The sequence below is a fragment of the Camponotus vicinus genome, unplaced genomic scaffold (assembly GCF_025532165.1).
Source record: "Camponotus vicinus isolate PSW18456_S1 unplaced genomic scaffold, iyCamVici1.0 SCAF_6, whole genome shotgun sequence".
Taxonomy (NCBI): domain Eukaryota; kingdom Metazoa; phylum Arthropoda; class Insecta; order Hymenoptera; family Formicidae; genus Camponotus; species Camponotus vicinus.
Window position 1 is genome coordinate 542,889 of NW_028141978.1, and position 20,992 is coordinate 563,880.

General features: G+C 30.1%; 3 protein-coding genes across 5 annotated transcripts in view; 1 reads left to right on the forward strand and 2 right to left on the reverse strand.

Annotated features, from left to right (window-relative positions):
• Positions 1-20,992, reverse strand: part of LOC145972659 (uncharacterized) — a 50,279-nt gene that overhangs the window by 13,877 nt on the left and 15,410 nt on the right. The window contains exons 3-4 of the mRNA XM_083101425.1: positions 11,864-12,025; positions 7,422-7,501 (exon numbers count right to left, since the gene is read on the reverse strand). Coding sequence (XP_082957551.1) covers positions 7,422-7,501; positions 11,864-12,025 — 242 coding nt within the window. The remainder of the gene's footprint in view (positions 1-7,421; positions 7,502-11,863; positions 12,026-20,992) is intronic.
• Positions 15,602-18,561, forward strand: LOC145973069 (uncharacterized). Of its 3 annotated transcripts, XM_083102232.1 has the most exons (9): positions 15,602-15,671; positions 15,955-16,058; positions 16,742-16,882; positions 16,964-17,081; positions 17,177-17,338; positions 17,439-17,672; positions 17,743-17,874; positions 18,069-18,241; positions 18,344-18,561. In XM_083102232.1, coding segments are annotated over exons 2-9 (1,044 nt in total). In that variant the 5' UTR covers positions 15,602-15,671; positions 15,955-16,056; the 3' UTR covers positions 18,426-18,561. The 3 variants fall into 3 exon arrangements, 2 of the variants coding, with proteins under 2 accessions (XP_082958358.1, XP_082958359.1); XR_014439353.1 differs by having other exon boundaries at positions 15,631-16,058; positions 18,097-18,241; positions 18,344-18,484; XM_083102233.1 differs by having other exon boundaries at positions 15,633-16,075.
• LOC145973071 (N-acetyltransferase family 8 member 7) lies at positions 18,421-20,139 on the reverse strand. The gene is made up of 3 exons (XM_083102234.1): positions 19,770-20,139; positions 19,332-19,663; positions 18,421-19,236 (listed from the first exon to the last, which is right to left on the reverse strand). Exons 2-3 carry the CDS (start codon positions 19,628-19,630, stop codon positions 18,726-18,728), a joined length of 810 nt encoding a protein of 269 aa, XP_082958360.1. The 5' UTR covers positions 19,631-19,663; positions 19,770-20,139; the 3' UTR covers positions 18,421-18,725.

Genomic DNA, 20,992 nt, shown 5'->3' on the forward strand with positions numbered 1-20,992 from the left:
TTTTCACCCTTGAAACACTGAGAGAAGTTGCATCGTTTTTAAGCAAGCGGAAAAACTCTAATAGTTTTTTTTTTTACTTTACTATAGTATTTACATTTTATCTTATTACGAAACTTTTAAAATTACTTTGAATTTTTGTATGGCTTATCTATTGCATTAAAATTTAAATAAACTTTCGTTTTTTGTTTTAATTAATATAAAAGAATAATTGTTTAATAAAAATACTATCTATTTGAAGTAGATGATTAAATATCTTTTATTCAATTCTCTCTTCGTAATATTATTGATTGTAAAATGAAAATTAATAAAATTTTAATATATCCAGTTAAATTTTAATATCAATATAAAATAAATGATTTTTGTCGAATTTAATATCAAAATAAACGATATGCTAAATTTATTATAAATTGTTGTTTAAAAAAAATATTTCTGTCAAATCTAATAAATAAACAAGAATTAAAATATTAGAACTGTTTATAATTCATGGAAAATGTAACGCATAGCATGTTCTTTCGGCAAAATATGACAGCAATTGTTAGATCGCGCATAGAAAAACTGCATGATTGATATATGATTGATATAAAACGAAAATAAGAGAAAATAAGAGAATAAAGAAATACGACAATTACATTGTGATAAATCGCGTGACAAGATTTATTTTGATTTCATCGCTTCAAAAAACTGATAATTAAACGATTTTTAATTACGCTTCGATAGACTTACGCCGATTATTCGTAGGAAACGATTTTCTTGCATTTGTCGCGATATTTCGAAAGATAATGCCTTCACACATCGAGCTTCTCGCGCTGATACTTTTCACTCGAGTGTCGCCGCGCGAATGACAACACAAGGTGACCGCGTGTAGCCGGTGACTGCGCGGACAAACACGCGCCGAATTCCATTGAATCACAACATGTGATCATCTTGTTGTCATTTTTTGTATCGGAAGCGATGTAATATTAGAGAAATGCTATATTAATATATCTATATAATCTAATATATGTATATATTAATATAACATATATAATATTGCATCATTTATATACGTGTGTGTTAATTATATAATTGCACAATAATTATAGTAATTACAATAATTAATATAATTACAATTATAACAAAATAATTTTGCCTTTTTCATACAGCTCAATATGAAAGATAATTATAGTAATTACAATAATTAATATAATTACAATTGAAAAAAAAATAATTTTGATTTTTTCATACAGCTCAATATAAAAGATGGTTAGTTTTCAATTCGATTTCGAGCACAAAAAAAATTTCAAAAATATGTAGAATTATAATAAACAGCAAAAGACAATTTCTAACATTGAACAACTACTACGCAAGAATGTGAGTTCAGTAATGGACCAGAAATTTCATTTCAGTATCACTAAATTTTCAACAAAAGCTGCGATGTTCGGATCTGCCATATTCGCGTGAGTAAACAATGACCTGTCGATAATGAAGTGTTCGATTCCTGTCACATACACGCACATATATACAACATGTGAACGCGTTATGATACATATACAGTAGCGCATAAAATATTATTAACATTGTGACTAAAGCACTTGATTACAGTCAGGAAGTAATGGCCCGTAAGTTACTGGATTATATAGTCAATATAGTCAATATAACAGAGAGATATATAGAGAGATTACAATATATCGATGCCATATCAAAACCACAACAAGAATATAATATCAGAGAAAAAAACGCTGTACTATTTTACAATTGTATTACAATTATTTAAAATATAATGGTATAATTTTCCTTTTTTTCTCTGATATCTTCTTCTTCATGAGCGAAATTTACTTCCGATTTTGTCTCTTATTAATTTTGTCTCTTATTAATTTATTATTAATTTGTCATTATAATTTGTTATTACGACGTATTCACGAACTATTATATTTCTTCTATATATTTTTACATAATTATATTTTTTATAATAAGTAATTGGATATATAAAAAAATAATAATCCAACTACACGCGCTATTAATTAGACATTTCCCGAGTTAGAGCGGAAATAATCAAAGGCAAATGGCAGGTACATTTTCTTCCGTCGATAGATGCTCAAAGCACGTGCACGGAATTAGGTTGAACCGTACACCACGAAGAACTGATTTTACGTTCAAATCAGTCTTGCTACGGATTTCCATTGACACTTATTAATTCGCTGCGACATATATATATTTCTTTTTATACAAATAATTAGATACGTTCGAAAGTAACAGCTTTTGTCCAATTTAGTAATAAAAATTATGTACTAGAAATTAATTAGAGTTTCAAACATATTTGCTAATCATTGTTAATTATATTAATCGCTAAAACGTACACAAAAGATGTATTAATTATATTTATACTGTGTAAAGAATACTTCAAGCAGGCTATTCTACTTTGATCTCTTTTTTATGTTGTGCGAGTAATGTCTCAGCTACGTGAGAAACACTTACTTTTATTATTAAATACCTACTTTGGGATATCATCCATACGATATCATTCGTACAGCGAAAAAAATAATAAATATCTTCATATTTTTGCTTTAATTAAGTTTGTCGTCTTCCAGGACAAATTTAACGTCAAATATAACTCGTTTCAAAATTCTTGTCCAAGAACATTCATTAAATAACAACTGTTTGATAAACGATGTAAAATGTATCATTAAACTTAGCAAATAAAATGGAAACAAAAATGTGCGGACAAACTTTAAGTATGTCAGAATAAAAGTAAATATGTTAAAATGTTCCTAAAACATTGAGAAAAAAAATCAACGTCAAGCTGAAAAGAATATCGTCGCTTTAGAAATTCAAATTCCAACAAAATTTGATATCTAAATATTTAAAAAAAATATATCTCTTGTTACAAGTATCGAATAAAAACTGAAAAATTCCTTATATAAAATATCCTCTGTTCTCGCGAATTTTAAATTAAAAATTATCGTAGGAAAAATGTGCGTCGGAAATATTTGCCTCACACAGAATTAAGTAGTAATTACGGTGTAAATGCTGTCGGTTCAATTCAATTTCTTCGTCAATATTCTGCGAGCAAGCAGTAGGTCTCGCGAATGGAGAATCCCTCTCCGATTATCGATTCCTTTCTCGTCCCTCGCTTTTGCGCGCCTATTAAATCTCGGAGGCCTCGCGCCATCGCGTGGAAGTTATGCGGCCCGCGAGAACGGTTAACGCTCCATCGCGTTCGCTTCATTTCGAAAGGTATTTAGGATGCGCTCGCGTGCCGCGACGCGGTGAATCACGGCTGGTTGTCTTGATACCACGACGAACCGTGGCTCGGGCCACGCTTTAGTTTCGTCGCACTTGGATTCGCGAGACTACGGCGATGATGGTGGAACCCGATGAGCGATATATCTCCACTTCAACCCTTCGATAACGCGACCGACCGCGGATCTCTTGTCCTTGCGTGCAGAGATTGTCAGAAATTAATTCGTCGATATCCGATAACACGGTCTAAGACGGTAATGTTTCCCGCTTTGATAGAAATGAATTTTCTTTTTCGTTACAAGAACGCGATCGAGGGATAATCAATCGGATGCTTCCTTAAAATCCTGAAATGCATAAAATTTCGAACGGGAAATAAAGAAAAATCAATTTAAAAGTCTGCATCATCTGTCTGATTTTTTAACGCTGTTAATGCATTCATTATTTCAAGATGTAGTTGTATGCAATATTTTTAGTGAAGAAATATTTTGCTCGTCGTTCAAAGCTTTAATTTATAGAGAAAGAGGGAAGAAGAGCTCGACTTTATTACTTTCTTAGCGATCAAAAAAAAGATTTCCTGCAAATTGATTCAATTATTTATTGTAAATTCAAATTCCAATATTATCGATGCGATTCATTCAAGTAAATGGACATATAAATACACATATTTTCCTTCATTTATGTCATTTTATTTATCGATTTCTTATAATCGTATTCTTAACTCTTTCTTGTTATTCCGATCCACCAATTTTCTCTCTTAAATTATTCAATCAAAAATTGTTCTAATTTCAACAATATTCCCGAGTCTCGATGCACAGTGACACGAATACACTGTGAGTACATTGCACTAATTGCTGCTTCTCTAGATATTCGTAGCAATTTGAGTGGATGTTTTAACGAGTAACTCGCACTGCGTTGTTTTACAAGTTTAAAGCCTACATGTCACTCGGAGATTCAAAAGCGATATGTATTGCATTGTATAACGAAAAAGGTAAATTGATCGATCAAAGAACCAGAAAAAAAAATAATTAAATTGAAGTTTCAAAATTTTTCTATCTCAAGATTTAAATTCGGATCACATCTTGCCCATAGCAGAGAAATTAAAATTATACCATTCTTTCAAAAAACTCTTGCAGATACATTTGTTATATGAAAAAAGCTCGATATAGTTGAGTTACTCATTATGAAGATGGTTTCCACACCGTCGATTTCACGATTATACGTCGTAAGACAGGACAGCTATAAAATATTTTTTAAAGTGTGATATATTATTGCATACGAGGAAAAAAATATGTGTATACATTCTTCCAATATTTTATTTTTAAAGCATAAAATATTATTTGTCGTTTTATTTAAACTTTTTTTCATTTCGTATGATAAGATTTCTTCTATATTCACTGGCCGAAACACGTCTGAAATTTTAGCATTATATCTTGTACTTACTTATATGTTCCAATAGAATAAGAGAAATATTCGGCCTTTATTAAAAAAAAGGGAAAGATTGTATGTCATTCGAAAGTTTTCCTTTGCCTGCTCTATGCTTTCTCGTGGCTGTTTTACACATGTTACAAGATAAACACACTTCCTCGATGTCTACATAATGCAATAAACGACGGGCAGCTCGAAGGGAGTCGCCCTGCGGACATTAGAGTTATATTTCACTCGTTGATGTACCCGGTTCGCGCAATTCGCCCTACTATATATAATCGCTCGTATGTAACTCTTATACCTATATATATTTTTACTGTCAGCTATATCCAAAACTGACAGGACATTTATAGCGCCACGATACATATTATAAATTTCCTCTCGTTGACAAGCTCCAATTCATAATCGTTCAAATTTTCCCATCATAAAAAAATTAATCTATCTATGTAAATGCACCGCTTGTAAATTCTTCATTCAAATTCTGTATCTGTATGCAAAAATTCAGAAATAGGAATAGCTAAATAGGAATTCATAAAAATTAAATCATATCTGGGCTTCTTCAGCTTCATTTTAACTTTTAAAGAAAAATTTCTAGAATTTCTAGAATTTAGAGAATTTAGAGAATTTTTTAGTTAAATTCATTCTCTCTATAATTATATCGAAATTATAAATATACAAAGTATGATATACGTATCAAATATTTGATAGAGTCCGTAATCAATTTCGCGTTGATTTTTGCTTAATAAATTTTGATAAATACTATCTACTGTCGTGATTTTATAATTTCATTGTTAAAAATGAATGCAAAAAGTGTGTTGAGCTTTTAGTAACGAAATTTACTGGAAATTATTTATCGGAAGTTAAATTTACTGGAGAAATTAATTGCAAATTAAATTTTTCAATGTTCAATCGATCTGCATTTGGTAGTGTAAGAACATAGATATTGTACATGTAAATGTATTATACTATTGGCTACAGAGAAATCATGTAATACAACGGTGAGCTTAATTTCCGGTATCCGGTATAAGATCTAGCTTGATTGCCAGACATTCGAAAGCGAGCGACGTAATGGCGACGTAGTAGGACAAGTGGCCATTTATTCAAGGTTGACAGATAAGCCGTCCGTAATTCAAGGCTAAGCAATATCGTGTGGGAAATCGCGATGCAATTAATCACCGAGCATTTTTTTGCCGATAATTGGCTAAACGCAGAAATAATGATACTCGTGATGGTCGAACGAGAACTTTTGGCGTTTCAACAATTTCTTAATTGCTTTTAACAAACTTGTATTGTATCGTGTTTGAGTGTACGTTATTTACTCGTTTTTCGAAGCGAAAACGCGGGAGAAAGTCTCTTATCGAAGAGCGCTGAACCTCGCGGATCGATGGAACCTTTTCCTCTCTGCCACCATCAGACAAGATGGAATCAACAGAAATGTAAACCACATAACGTTGGATAATATATCATCGCCCTCGATGCCTTTTCGTGTATCTTTCGCACACAATCCTCCCTCGTGAGCGCGTTCGTAATCCGGTTATTAAATTCTCAGATTGTTCTTATCCAACTATTTTATTTGACTTCATGATGACAAATTGTAAGATTGTTCGTTTTTGCGATTAAATAAGTTAATTATTTTTTAATAAAAACTTTTCAAGTATATAAAAATATTTATGTTAAATTTTTTATTATATTTTTAAATTAAGAATAATTATATTTTTTTATTTTATATACATCTGCGACGCGAATACATCAAATAATTTTGCTGCTAAACAATAATAGACGAGTTAGAGCCGCGTTAATCTATACACGTCCGATAAGTTGGCATTTCAGACATATATAGATTAAGAATAAACTAACATGGCACAATAACATAGGAATACCATTATTTTCTGTCATGATTTCTTGCATCAGTGTATGCACACGACTTGGTTTCTTATCATACGTGACACGTTCCATTGTATCGCGTGCGTCCTCGCAAATTAATTTCCCGTCTATGTTTTTCGAAATTTACATGGATGTACATTATAAGTACATCCAACAAGAATAGCTAACTTGAGTTTACGCCAAGGATAAAGAATTAGAAAATCGAGAATGCTAAAGCTCCATAAAAATGTCAGAATCATGTTATAATCCTGTTGTGAAGCGAATTAACTCTTTCGTTATTACGCACAGAGACAGCCAAAGAGTTAAAGAACTTCCCTAATTAAGAAAACTCGAAATTACTTTCTTACTGTATTTAACTCGAAAGACTATTATAATTGAGAAAACGAGAATTTCGCCACCAAGACAAAATAATGATGCAATCTTTTTTATTTACATGCTAAATTTAAAAAATTATAATTTCAGCTTTAATCGCGATATTTCTTCGACTTTTTAATATATTACAGTTTACTATAAAATTTTCATCACACATTTTAAACGATATTAAGGCAATAACAAAGAAAATGTAAAATAAAGAAGAAAAGAAAGGTATAAGAGAAGAGATATAAAAGGAAACAATCCCTAAAATTATACTTGAATTTCACGTTTCCTTCATAAGATAATCCTCCGAGTAATAATACGGGTCGAAAGCAAAATTTTATGTATATGAGCTAAGCGAAATAACACATTTCAATTTCTGAAAAATCTAATAAAGAGAATAGCTAGAAACTTTTGTAATAAAATCTATACAGTTTTTAATAAATTTGTGTAAACAGTGATAAATTTGATACAAATATTCCAGATTGTTGGCTGTTGACATTATGCAACAGAAAGTTTTTGATTTGTAATTTACTCACTTTTTTATAACGCGTTCTGCTGCCTCCTCTTTTCCTCGCTGTAAAATGTCTCCTGTCTGCAACCTGCTCAAGTACATCGTCTGTAAAAAAGAAAAAAATAGAAATTAAATTATATGTTATAGATTTTCTTAAACAAGATTATTTCACGATTGTAAATAAGATTATTTCAGAAAATGCGACCAGAATTTGAATTATTTCAAATACATATATTTCAATATTATAATAAATAAAAATCCTCATTATTTTTATTATTATTATTTTTATTATTATTGATGAACGATTATTGTTGATAAATGCAAGACGTTTATTATTGGTTATTACTATCTGGTTCAAGGCTGGAGCCTGGCACAAAGCGGCTGAAACGCATAATTCAGTAGTACAGCAGTATGATTAAGCGGACGTATCATAGTCCTTCGCATAAACGTGGGGCCTAGAAATTGAACACTTGCTATGTGGGATAGGCGCAGGAGATATACCCGTTTATTTTTAAGGTAAGTTCACAGGCTCGCGAGACGAAATGAGATCGATTATCGCGTCGGTCTGCGGGCATGCGAGGTAACCATTCGAGCCCTTCCTTCGGCATCGAAACCTTCGTCCCGATCGTGAGACGATAATTTCTAAATTAAGCCCCGTCGTTATCCCTGCTCGCGAAACACGCCTTTCCGTTTCGGCAACGTCATGTTATTAATGCTATATCCTGCCCATTTATACTGTCAATATGTCGCGGCTCAGATCATGAGCTATTGCGCAAGGATTTTGCCTCGCTTTCATTCTCACTAAGTTATTTTTCAAATTAACAAATTGCTCTGCGCACACACATACGCACATATACATGCCGGAATAAAAAGAGCTTCATATTTAACTATCGATAAAAAAGCGGATCTCTCTAAACTGTAATATACAAAATAATAATTTTGCATCATAAATTTGCTACATTGTTTTCATGTGTATTACTCATAAAATAAATTATACTCATAACTATAAATTTATACAAAGTTCATTGTCATGTTACTTATTAGTTTAAGAATAAATTTAATTTAAATCTAATTAAATATAAATAATAAATTAAATCTCTTGCAATTAATACATAAAATCGCATAACTTATAACTCGTATAAAACATGATATATCATCAAAAAGGATAATAACAATTTAGAGAGTATATATGCGTAATATACACAATGCGTTGGATAATAAAATGTCAGTGAATATGCAACTTTCAGCGAATGCATATATAAAAATGCAACGACACTAGGAAAAAACGTTCGTACAGAGAAACGCTTTTTCGGCAAATGGATCGTGCGAGGTAGAGAACTCGCGATGAGAGAGAGTTAATACATATTGATTAGAGCGCTCAAAAATTTAACATATATGTTTCTTTTCTTATAAAATAATATAATAAAAATTTCTAAAATATTGCGTATTGTATCATCAGCACGGCAGAAGCGAATTATTTATATCGAGATTAATTATAGATACTTTTGACAATTTAACTTAACTACTAATACTGCAAAATTTTACGTAAAACGGAGGAAAAAATCAGTTTTATAAAGATAATTACAAAGGAGACTTAATAAAAACTTCTGAGAATTAAAAACAAGAGTTCTTTGCGCTTTGATGCGTAGTCGCACAATAATTTATACTCTGCTAATGAGAGCTGCAAAATATTTAATGCCAGTTTTTAGAACGGAAGAAAGATTCACTTTAAAATACAAATTACAAGTCCGTGTCATTATATCAATTAACACTTTCTTTCACATAATTCTGATAAAATTTTCCGCGTTATAAAAGTTTCATGTTCTATCAAAGAAGTAAGAATTCTGTATTTGAAAATATAAGAAATTACAAGTATACAAAATTATTAAAAATTTACAAAGATGCTCTAATCTTTGCATTAATCATGGTATCAACTAAATAAAAGAAAAAGATATGTTAAGAGAGAAAAATATTGCAATACTACTAATCTAGTAAAGGATAAGATGTAGAGTTGAAATCTTTCAAGCTTTTAAATCTATTAATGAAATTTTCCAATAAAGCAAATTTCCATACATTTTTTATTAAACAAGTTATTCATACTTTTATTTATTAATTTTTTAAATAATTTAAACTATTTACATAATTGATGTTTAACTTTCAAAATAAAAATTTAAAAAAATAAAAATTCAAATATTTGTAATTGGCAAGTTTTACTACTAGTGTTTATTACATTTAAATAATATTCATTTTAATTTAGCTTTGCGTAAAAATTTACTATTAATGTTTGACACAATTTATAATTTTTTTACATGCTCTATTTTGTCGTCTTGATTATACCTGATCACGTCAACCTTATTCAAGTCTCGAAAAGCGCAAAAGCTCTCTTGGTACTTTTGTCGGGTGAAAATTAACTTTGATGTTAGATCACAGTCTCACAAATAATGTCATTTATTTCAGTCAACATTATCTCGAGTATCAATATACCCTATTTAACCTTTAATGTGTGTGTGTGTGTGTGTGTGTTGTGTGTGTGCGCGCGTGTATTTTCTCGTTCTCTTTATATGAATATTTAATACAGTTCGCCAACACACAACTTCGATCTTCATAAGTTGAAAAAATTATGTAAGAAAACTTTTAATATTTATAAACATTTAACTAAAACAAACATCAGATTCTGCTTCTTGGGATAAGTGATTGATAGCGCATGATAATGATTATCACATTTCTTGTGATGAAGGGTACATTTAATCAAACTTAATCTTTTTGATGACAACGCATTGTCTTGGCACATGATAAATTGCTTTAAATATTTTCAAAGAATAATAGAAAAGTGATCATATTGATGAAAGTCAGAATGTAACCAATAATAATTATCGTCTTCAGTATTTTCGGAATTGTTGAAAACTAAAAGAATAAATTATCGAATAAGAATTACGCGATAAAATAATCAAGAATTTTTTTTACAATTTAAAAATATATATAAAAGCACGTGTATATTATTAAAATATATATTTCTTATATAAACATACCATATTCGTTGTTCGATTAAAAATAATTAATTTACTTTTAAATAAGGATGTGTGAGATTAACAAACTTTGATAAAAAATACGCAATGTTTGGAGGATTAGGAGGTAAAAATATTTTAGATAAATGTGTGTGTTACGTCGTGAAAAAAAAGTCTCGTCACGCACGACGCGACTAAAGTTTCCCACATCACAGTTAAAATTCTCGCAAAGTGGTAAACTCTCTTTCTTTCTATAGAATCATCTTTATCGTTCATCTTTCTTCGTCTTTCATCTTCGTTTGCATACGTCGGATATCGTAGCTTTACAAAGAGTGCTTTTTTTCTTTATTTCCCTCTCTTTCTATTCTGCTAGAAACATCGAACCACCGAAAATAGACGGCGCGATATGTGTCGATAGCATCTCCTTTTATTACAGCCTGGAATATTGTAATCATGCGCGACCCTGGCTAACAGATTTTATCATGGAATACATTTGGAAAGGACCTTAATACGGTTTATATGAAACGAAATTATATGCGAGCATGCTCGAGACGTCTGCACACACACGCACATGCATGTACTATATATGTACTGTACGTCAAATAAATTGATGATTTTGTCTGACAAAGTACTGGTTGATAAATGTCAGGGAACAGTATACGTATTGTTCTACAAATAAATTATTCCTTACAAATTGTTTAATCAATGTAATATTTATTTATTTTCCTCTCTACTGAATTCGAAACTTATGATGCATCTCGGAGTAATTCACAAAATAATTTCAATTAAAATATTTATCTACGTGTAGTTTTAAAACAATAAAAACAGAGAGAGTAATTAATAATTTCGTCTCCTCAAATATTGTCTAAATTAATATTAATTTTCTTCGCGACATGGTAGCGCATAAAATTATAAAAGGGTACGTTGTTTCGTATTCTAACCGACTATTTTCACCTTTTCTGCTTAACATCATTAAAGATTCAACCGATAATATATTTTTCACCGCGATAATCGAGGATTCTCTCCACGCTCGCTCGTAAAACTTAACGTATTACCGTCGGCTTCGTTATTTTTCTCACTTAGCGAAAAGAAATCATCATGGATTCACCATCGACCCGTGTCGGTAGAATGTTGGAAAATTTTTAGTTTATACAACTGATTCGCTTGTAGTATCGCTGAATGATTTATGTCTCAACGATCGTGGCACGAATGTGGGAAGCGAGGCAACACACGCTTCTCTCTTTTAAATGCTAACACAATGATAAAATATTACTAACATGTAACATTAAAGTTAAGCGTACAAGTTCTTTTAAACATAAGTTTTTCTTAAAAAACAACATACGTTTGATATAAACGAGGAGTCCAAGTCAAATACCACGTTTTGCATTAAGCTTTTATCAAGCGAATGTGGAGAAAAAAAAATTTAAGCGCAAATTATACGATAAATGATAAGTCAACATACCTTGCTGAAGAAGTAACTTATCCAAGCGAAGAAGAACCTCGTTTTTATTTTCCTGAAAACTACCGGGTAGATCCATACACACATCCGCCGCAACAATCCAATCCGCGTACCACTGTTCGCCTTTATTGGTTGGCATGATAACCGCCAATTAAGTGTGGAAACCTAAAACAAATACAAATATAATGTTAGTCAAGACGAATTATACAAAGCGCTTCCTGACTCAAACATACTCGGTAAATTAATTATGGTAAACACGAATATAATAATACCTTGTTCTTTCAAATGATAAATGGTAAATCGATTTTTTCATAATAAAAAATTTATTATCTTTTCTCTCTAATATACAATTATTGTCGTTTGTGTAAAATATCGATTCTAAATACGATTCTGCATTGAAGAAATTAAATAAAATATCAATCTCTATTTATTTCGCGATAAAGCAAAGCAATTTAAATTCACTGTTTTTTTAATGTAATAATAAATTATAGAAAAAATATCCAAATATTCCACGCATATATATTTAATGTCAAATATGATTTTTATATGATAAAACTGTCGCAAACACAACAATATCGATTTTCCTGTTACGCGAATAAAACTCGGAGTAAGTCAGAACTTAATATAAATCTAATTGTAAGTTTAAAATGTCAAACCCACAGTAATCTATGTTATTGGACGAGATAGATTATTTCGCTTCGTATAGTTTCATAAATATATTTCATGAAATGTTTCGCGACTCCTACTGTCGCGATTACTTTTCCTTGAGGACATTTCAAAAGTCATGGAGAGTCAAAAATGGACTCGCGATTTTTCGTCCTTATCGGCGCGACTCCTGTCACACGTGTGTCGGTGACACGTGAATCATGTAACATGATATATGCACCTCTCGTATAGACTAGGAACAGCTTGCATTGTCGTTCTAACAGCCTCGAATTAATTGCATGTCGTTTATATCGTTCGCGACGAACGAACTACGAAAATTAACAGTGCTCATTTTTTAATTAAAAATGGAATACTGACCCTTTCTCGACGGCTTAATTATCACCCACGTCAACTGGTCATATTCTGTACGGATCCGAAATTATTCTTTCGCGTAAAAAAAACAGCGATTAAGGCTATCAAACTTTACCAAATATTTTTGCGCTTTTAGATAAGCAACGTCCGACGCTAATCAATGCTATCGCTTCACGTGCAGAAATTAATCTATCTGAAAAAAATTATCTATAACGCGCGCAAAATGTTATATATATAATATCATATATAGTATATATATGTTAACTTTTATAATGATCATTAAATTCTGTTCACTTCTTCAATGATTTTTATAGAATTTTCAAATTCTTTACCATTCGATTCGTAGATGCTATTCTTTTTGTAATACGATAAATATGATAAAAAAATATTATTTTACACGAAATATTAATATAATAATATTTTGCTCATAATTTTAATATCCTTAATTTAATAGTAATAATGGATTTCCTACAAATTCATAAAGTTACTTTTTGTAATTACAAACAACGGTAAATTAAAATCTTTCATTGATATTTATTAGAGCTAATTGACTTTAAAACAAAGTAAAGGGAGAGAAATAAATCGATAGTATAATTTTATACTTACAAATAAATGTACGTTTGATATAAAAGTTTTTTGTAGAAGAATTTTCGTGGGACAAGTGAAGAAGCGTCGATGGTGAACACGCGAGAGAAACGAGTACACTGACCAGTGGCCTCTACCTTGACTGCGAATTTTCGGTCGCCTGAGGGCACAGGGCCCCGAATCGGCGGCCCCTATTTATTACATAATCATGCTTGGCGAGCGAACGAGACGTCTGGTATATAACCCAGAAAATGGGCCGCGCGCCGAAATTACGGGGTCTTTACATGACACACGTAGGACCGGAAAAAACGAGAACGCACGGCGACGAAAAGTGCTCGAGTCTTTAACCCTGAAGTTGACAAAATATTAGGGAGAAATAAATTGAAAATTATACTATAAATATAATTATAATCGAGAAATATATAGATTATAATAGAGAAATAAAAGAGAGAGAGTAAAATATAATATTGAAATGTGTTTTGAAAGATAATTAGTCTCCTTAAAATTAAACATTTCCGCTTTTTGAGCTTGATTTTTTTTTATATAGTATTTTCATATAATGAAAAATATCTAGAAAGAATAAATGTGTGATAGAACACACTAATAAGGTAACATTTAACTTTTAACTTTTTAAGGTAAGTTTTTCCCTGTCCATTTATGAAATAGTAACGGTAATAACACGAATTATATGCAATTATCAAGAGAAAATGAACAAAAAGAGATATACTTGACATTTTCATATTGGATCGATGTATTTTTAAAATAATTTTCCAACTAATTATTCTTTATCATCATTGACTTATATATGTATATTATAATTATATTTTTATAACAATTATATATAATATACATATAAATTAAGAAAATAAAATATAAAAAATGTTATTTAAATACATGAATAATTGCGATACAAATTTAAAATATAAATAACATTTAATACGCATATTAACAAAAAATGAAAATCAGTTTTTTATGAAATTAAATCGAATTATTACATGTATAGAATAAAAAAGTAGATTATCATGTAAACTTGTCATTGATAAAGTAGAACTCCGACAGTTTTCTCTGTAATCAGTAATTGATAAGATGTTTATGAAAACCAATTTATGTCGCAAGATGGCAACACGTTGAATTGTTATTTATATCCAATAAATGTTCTGATTGGAGTTTCTTTATATACTATTCAAATATTTATAACTATACTTAGAATCGATTTTGTACTACTTTATCAACTTTGCACGTATCTACAGCGATGTACAGGCATGATGACGCAGCCTATGCCACCATTTTACTCTGAATAAAAAAAAAACAATAAATATTTGGCAATGAGTATGGAGCAGCCCCCTGACACTTGCATAGTTCATATGTCTACGTAGTGAAGCCGTGGCGCTGGCAACAGTCACTACAGTGTTTACATTTGTAATTTCAGTGCCTTAGGCTTAGTGATGCGACGAGTCTCTTATTTTGAGAATCGAGTAACTCGTACTCATTTTAGAAAAGAATCGAGTCTTGACTCGAGTCGAGTTATTTTGAGTACTAGATAAAAAATATTGATTCGATAAGCTCGATTAAATTAAAAATCTTAGTACTCGAGTACGGAACCATTAAATATCAATTTCAGTAGCGGAACTAAAAGTAGAGAACTTCAATTTTAATATTTGTTTCGCTAAAACTTTTAGAATATTTTATAATTTTAGTCAACTACTAATAATAGTAAGTGCATGGTTTTTTTTATCATGCAACAAAAATCATAAAAGTAACAAATAGAAATAAAAGTACAAGTTAATTATTCCATGTTATAAAGCTATCAACTTTAATTAAATAATTTTTAAGTACAAGAATGAGAACAAAACACTTTGATTTTCTTGAACGAAATTAAAATCTCTCTTAGAGCAAATAATAATATAAGATAAGTCCCAATCTGCAATAGGTAATTTAAGCCCTAAGCCTTAAAATCTCATTGTAGTCGCCGCTTTATAGCTGGTTACTCGATACTCGGAACGCATCATTTGATACTCGGTATTCGATTCGTACGCGTAATTTCAGACTCGAGTTGATTGCGATCGATTCTCGAGTTGATCGAATACTTTTAAGAATCGAGTTTGCCGAGTCTAGTACTCGACTCGTCGCATCACTACTTAGGCTAATATTGGGCCTGTTCTTTTTAGCTGCACTGCTGCACTAGTGCAATTAGTTAGAGTGAAAGAAAGTATGTTTGTCTTTGACTGTTTATAAAAGAGTGAAATTAGAGCTACTTCTCGACCAAATTCCGATTAACTTAATTGAAGAGTGATTAATTCAATTGATATATTTGCCTAAGCAAAATTTCTAATTATAAAAATTAAATCCCAACAACAATAAATTAGTGCATATACATAAAGTGTTGCAAGTATTATGTATTACTGATAAGTTAGATATCGATAAGATAATTTGGTCGAGAATCTTTAAATTCTTTTCAGTCTTTAAATTCTTACATACTTGATGGCATTTAGTTAGAATTTTCTCACGTTGATGCTGACAATCCGTTTCAAATATTACAAGAGGAGAAATCATCGCAACAAAATTTGTTACCGACGTAATATCTGGGAATAAAAATGTACGAGAATATTATCAGTAAGACAAAAAAATAACAGATAACATATTATGTAATTCTTCTCTATATGTGTGATTACACAATTGTTTTAATTAAATAAATTTTATATATAAATTTAGAATTGTATATTAAAAAATATACGAGATTGAAAATAACTTGTATATTATTTCTCAGTAATGAAAATAAAACAACATATAAGATATTATTATTTCTCTTATTATTATGCAATTGTTTTATATTAACAGTTTTATATATATTTGTAAACATGTATTTGTGAACAGAACATATATGTGGCAAAATATAAATAATATAAAACAAATTATCACTGAAAAAATTCATTGGATTATAAATAATTGCTTATCACATATTTGAGTAACTATTTTTATTAATTATATATAGATAAGATTTTTTATTATTTCACGTATTCTTATATCACTTATATTTATCACTTATATTTATTTTATTATATATATTTAATACTATTCCAATAAATTTATATTTTTATAATTATATTTCAAATTTATATCTTTGATGACAAAAATGTGATAATCGAATTGCTAAAAAGATTGCTTTTCGCATAATATTAATATTATTTCGCATAAAATTAAATTATAACTGAGAAATTCATATCAGTTTCAATCTTTCTTTATGTCAGTTTAACGATTATTTATCGTAACACTTTTTAGGACTACATTTCCTTCTACTTATATCGAGGGCTTTCATGATCCTGAAGCAGTGAAAGCTATGGAATACAAAGAGCTCGGAAAAACGGGCTTATTTGTAAGCAAATTATCTTTTGGTTGTGGTCCGCTCGGTTGTCATTACGGGTAAATTATTTATTATTTTTTTGTATGAATATTATATTTAATTATACGATGGTGATTTTTAAATAATTATATTATTGCTAGCACGTATGATGAGGCCGACGCCATCGAAGCGGTACGTCAAGCGATAAAACAAGGTGTCAATTATATCGATACAGCACCATGGTACGGTCAAGGTCGATCCGAGACAATACTCGGCAAGGTGCAAAAATTTACTAGAAAGATATATATCAAAATTTTCAAAATTTTCATTCATGGAACATACATTTGATATATTACTTTGCAAATTTATTATAGGCATTAAAAGGAATTCCGCGAGGAGCTTATTATATCGCGACGAAAATTGGCAGATATGAATTGGACTATGACAATATGTTCGATTTTTCTGTCGAGAAAACTAGAAAGAGTTTTAAAAAGAGTTTAGAATTATTGGGACTAGATTACGTCGATGTTATTCAGGCAAGAGATATTGTTTTATATCGAAATTGATAATTAATTTAATTAAAATTCTACTAATATAAATTAATAAAATTTGATTTTTATCATGTAAATATTATAGATTCACGATATCGAATTTGCACCCTCGTTAGATATAATCACCACGCAAACTCTACCGGAACTGTCAAAGCAAGTAGCCGAGGGAAAAGCCAAGTATATAGGTATAACTGGGTATCCAGTGTCCGTACTGAAAGAATGCATCGAAAAGAGTAATATAAATATAGCTTGTGTCTTGTCTTATGCGAGACTCACTCTGATCGACGATACTTTGTTAGAGTATATACCATTTTTCAAGGTATTTTTATTCGCGCATCATCAACAAATACTTGATGATAATATTTTATTAATTCTCTTTAACTTTGTAGAAGCATAATATAGGTCTAATCAATGCTGCTGCACTTTCTATGGGTCTTTTAACAAATAATGGTCCACCAAACTGGCATCCAGCTTCTGACGAGACAAAGGAACAATGTGCTAATGCTGCACAATACTGCAAGGTCTGTTATAATTATTTAACATTCAATATAATCATTTAACATTCATTATAATCATTATAATCATTTAACATTACAAATAAATTTGTTATATACTTATTATATGTTGATAATTAAGATATTGTTCATTTGTTTAATGAGTTATCAATATATAATGCTGTTAACAACTAAAAAATAATAATATAAACAATATGTAGAATCATAATGTGGAGCTTTCCAAAATAGCAATATGGCATTCTATGCAATATATGAATGTGGACACCAATTTGATTGGAATACAAAACACAAAGCAATTACAGATGAATCTGGATGTCTTGCGAAATGGCATTACAGAAAAAGAAAAGACACTATTGCAAGAAATTCAAGAAAAGTAAGTCCCTATTAAATTTTCCTTATTGCAACGCATTTTGTACTTTAATTCATTTTGGCCTATTATTTTAAACTAAAATACAATTATTTTTGTATTATCTAGATTCTTATCAACAATAAAAAATCAACATTGGGAAAATAAAGAGATCCAAATGTACCAGAAAGCTATGAAGAATAAAGTATGATAAAAATATAACTTTATTAGCATTGTTTATATGTATAATTCATGAAATTTAAGTAACATTCATGAACTTTTTTTATAAAAAAACATACATTACTTGAAATATCTAACATTTTATAAAAAATAATAAAGTTTGTTATTTTTTTGGTTAAACTATAAAACTGAATAATACTAATGTTTATACCGAGTATCACTATGAGGTACATTATTTGGTAGATGCATTTTGCTTAATAGAGAACAGACTCATATTCGATCAGTCTAATCTCTTTTTTGAGCTTTATTATTCTAACCAATATATCTATCATTAATACTGGTTTAAAAAATGTTTTCCAATACGAGGTAAGTAATCATCCTCACTAGATTTGATTTGATAACTCAATTCATACATTAATATCATTATGTATGATCCTAGGATAGGTTTGTGATATATCTGTTTCAATTCAAATCCCTTTTTAAGGCACAATTCTTTACCACCTTCTGTATATTCAGAAGCCACTATATTAGCACAACTATACCCTGCTTCAATTGCAAATTCTGCAGCAGTATTGAGCAAGCACGCCGCTATACTCTTCCTCTGATATTGCTTGTGCACACATAGTCTCTTTATCCATGCGCACTTATCTAATCTATGGCTTTTGGTCAAGCAAATAGTTCCCACAATTCTTTTGGCCTGTAAAGAAACTCCCATGTTGGCTTGGCAATACTGTTGTTCTGTAAGTATAGTATAATGAACTTCTTTAGGATGTTGTGTCATTAGATTAGGCTGAATTGCTTCGGCAACCCAGAAGCATGAGAAGCGATTGGACATATAAAGCCTATATTAACAAAAATATTAAAACATTAAAACATCTTGAATCATCTATCATGATATATTTTATTAAGATGTTATAGAATCTATACGATACGCTACCTGGGGATGTTAGATATTTCTTCATCAATCTCTGCTAGCTTTATGGCAAAACTTATGTATGTGCCAACATACACTAATATAACGACTATGGGTATAACCACAAGGCAAACGGTCAATGGCATTCCAAAGAAGATAAACATTATCGCAGAGAGTAAGATTACCAGTTGAAAAGTTATTTCCTTAAACAACATTCCACGAAACGTGGGACCCAGGGAAGACATTACGCTATTTCTAATTAATTCCTTGCAACTTTTCTCGTCGCCCGGCTTGAAGGCACGCACAAGTATGATGTAACTCATTATCAAAAGGCACTTTTATGTCAAAAGACTTTACTACAAAAATACCACCATTACGTCTGCATTTATTAAATGTATTCAGATGTGCTTGCCATGTGCTCTTGTTGTATTTATTATCTTAACATCTAAGCATGTTACTTACAACCTACAACGTTCAGCCGCTTCAGAGACAAACTATTGCACATGCGTATGAGAAAATTACATATAAAGACAGATGTGTGTGTGTGTGTGTGTGTGTGTGTGTGTGTGTGTGTATGTATGTGTGTGCGCCCATCTGCAGTACTTGGAATTACCATTGAATTGACATTGAATAGATAGACGGAGCATTAGCTATCGATTAGGACGAGGGGGGCTTTGATATTCGCGGTAAGGGAGGACTCTATGAACTTCGGTTGAATTCGGTTATTCCCGATAATGATCGGTTAATAATTCGACTCCAATCATTGACATCAAAGTTCAGCTCACATGTATTGTGCGAAGTTGTGTTGTGACTAATGTCATATTATTTTTATATTTATTATATTATTTTTAAATTTATATATATTTAATATTGTTTAATATATAATATATATATTTATTTCTTTATTTATTTACTTATTAAATAATATATATACATAATATTATATATATATATATATATATATATATATATATATATATATATATATATATATATATATATATATATATACAGGGTGAGTTTTAATGGTTGTGTCAATCTTTTTATCATGCGGGAGATTACCGATCGCAATTTTAATAAATTGATCGATACATAGATGTCAATTAATTGGATCGACCGTATCGAAGGCCGAAATATAATGTGTACAATTAAAGCAAGTTAAAAGCTGAAATTATGTAGTATGGATTTATTATTGTTATTGTTAAAGCTACGCACTTATTATTATTATTATTATTATTATTATTATTATTATTATTATTATTATTAAAGCTACGTATACATATTTAATATATTAAAGCAGTAAGAATACATATTTAAAAATTCAGTTCAAAAACACTAACGTTTTATGTAAAACTTTATTTCAAATTCCGTATTTATTTTTATGATAAAAATTTTTATTATTGTTATACGCTAAAGGTATGTAGTATTTCTGCCTTCTTGAAATAAATAATAAAAAAATAATAATAAATGCGTAGCTTTAATAATAATAATAAATCCACACTACATAATTTCAGCTTTTAACTTGCTTTAATTGTACACATCATATTTCGGCCTTCGATACGGTCGATTCAATTAACTGACATCTATGTATCAATCAATTTATAAAAATTGCGATCGGTAATCTCCCGTATGATAAAAAGATTGACACAACCATTAAAACTCACCCTGTATATGTATATCTTATA

Coding starts and splice junctions, on each gene's coding strand:
- LOC145973069 (XM_083102232.1), top strand. Junction 16,883..16,963: donor CCGCTCGGTTGTCATTACGG/GTAAATTATTTA, acceptor TATTATTGCTAG/CACGTATGATGAGGCCGACG. Junction 17,875..18,068: donor ATGCTGCACAATACTGCAAG/GTCTGTTATAAT, acceptor AACAATATGTAG/AATCATAATGTGGAGCTTTC.
- LOC145973071 (XM_083102234.1), bottom strand. CDS start 19,630: ATGAGTTACATCATACTTGTGCGTGCCTTCAAGCCGGGCGACGAGAAA. Junction 19,237..19,331: donor GAAATATCTAACATCCCCAG/GTAGCGTATCGT, acceptor TTGTTAATATAG/GCTTTATATGTCCAATCGCT.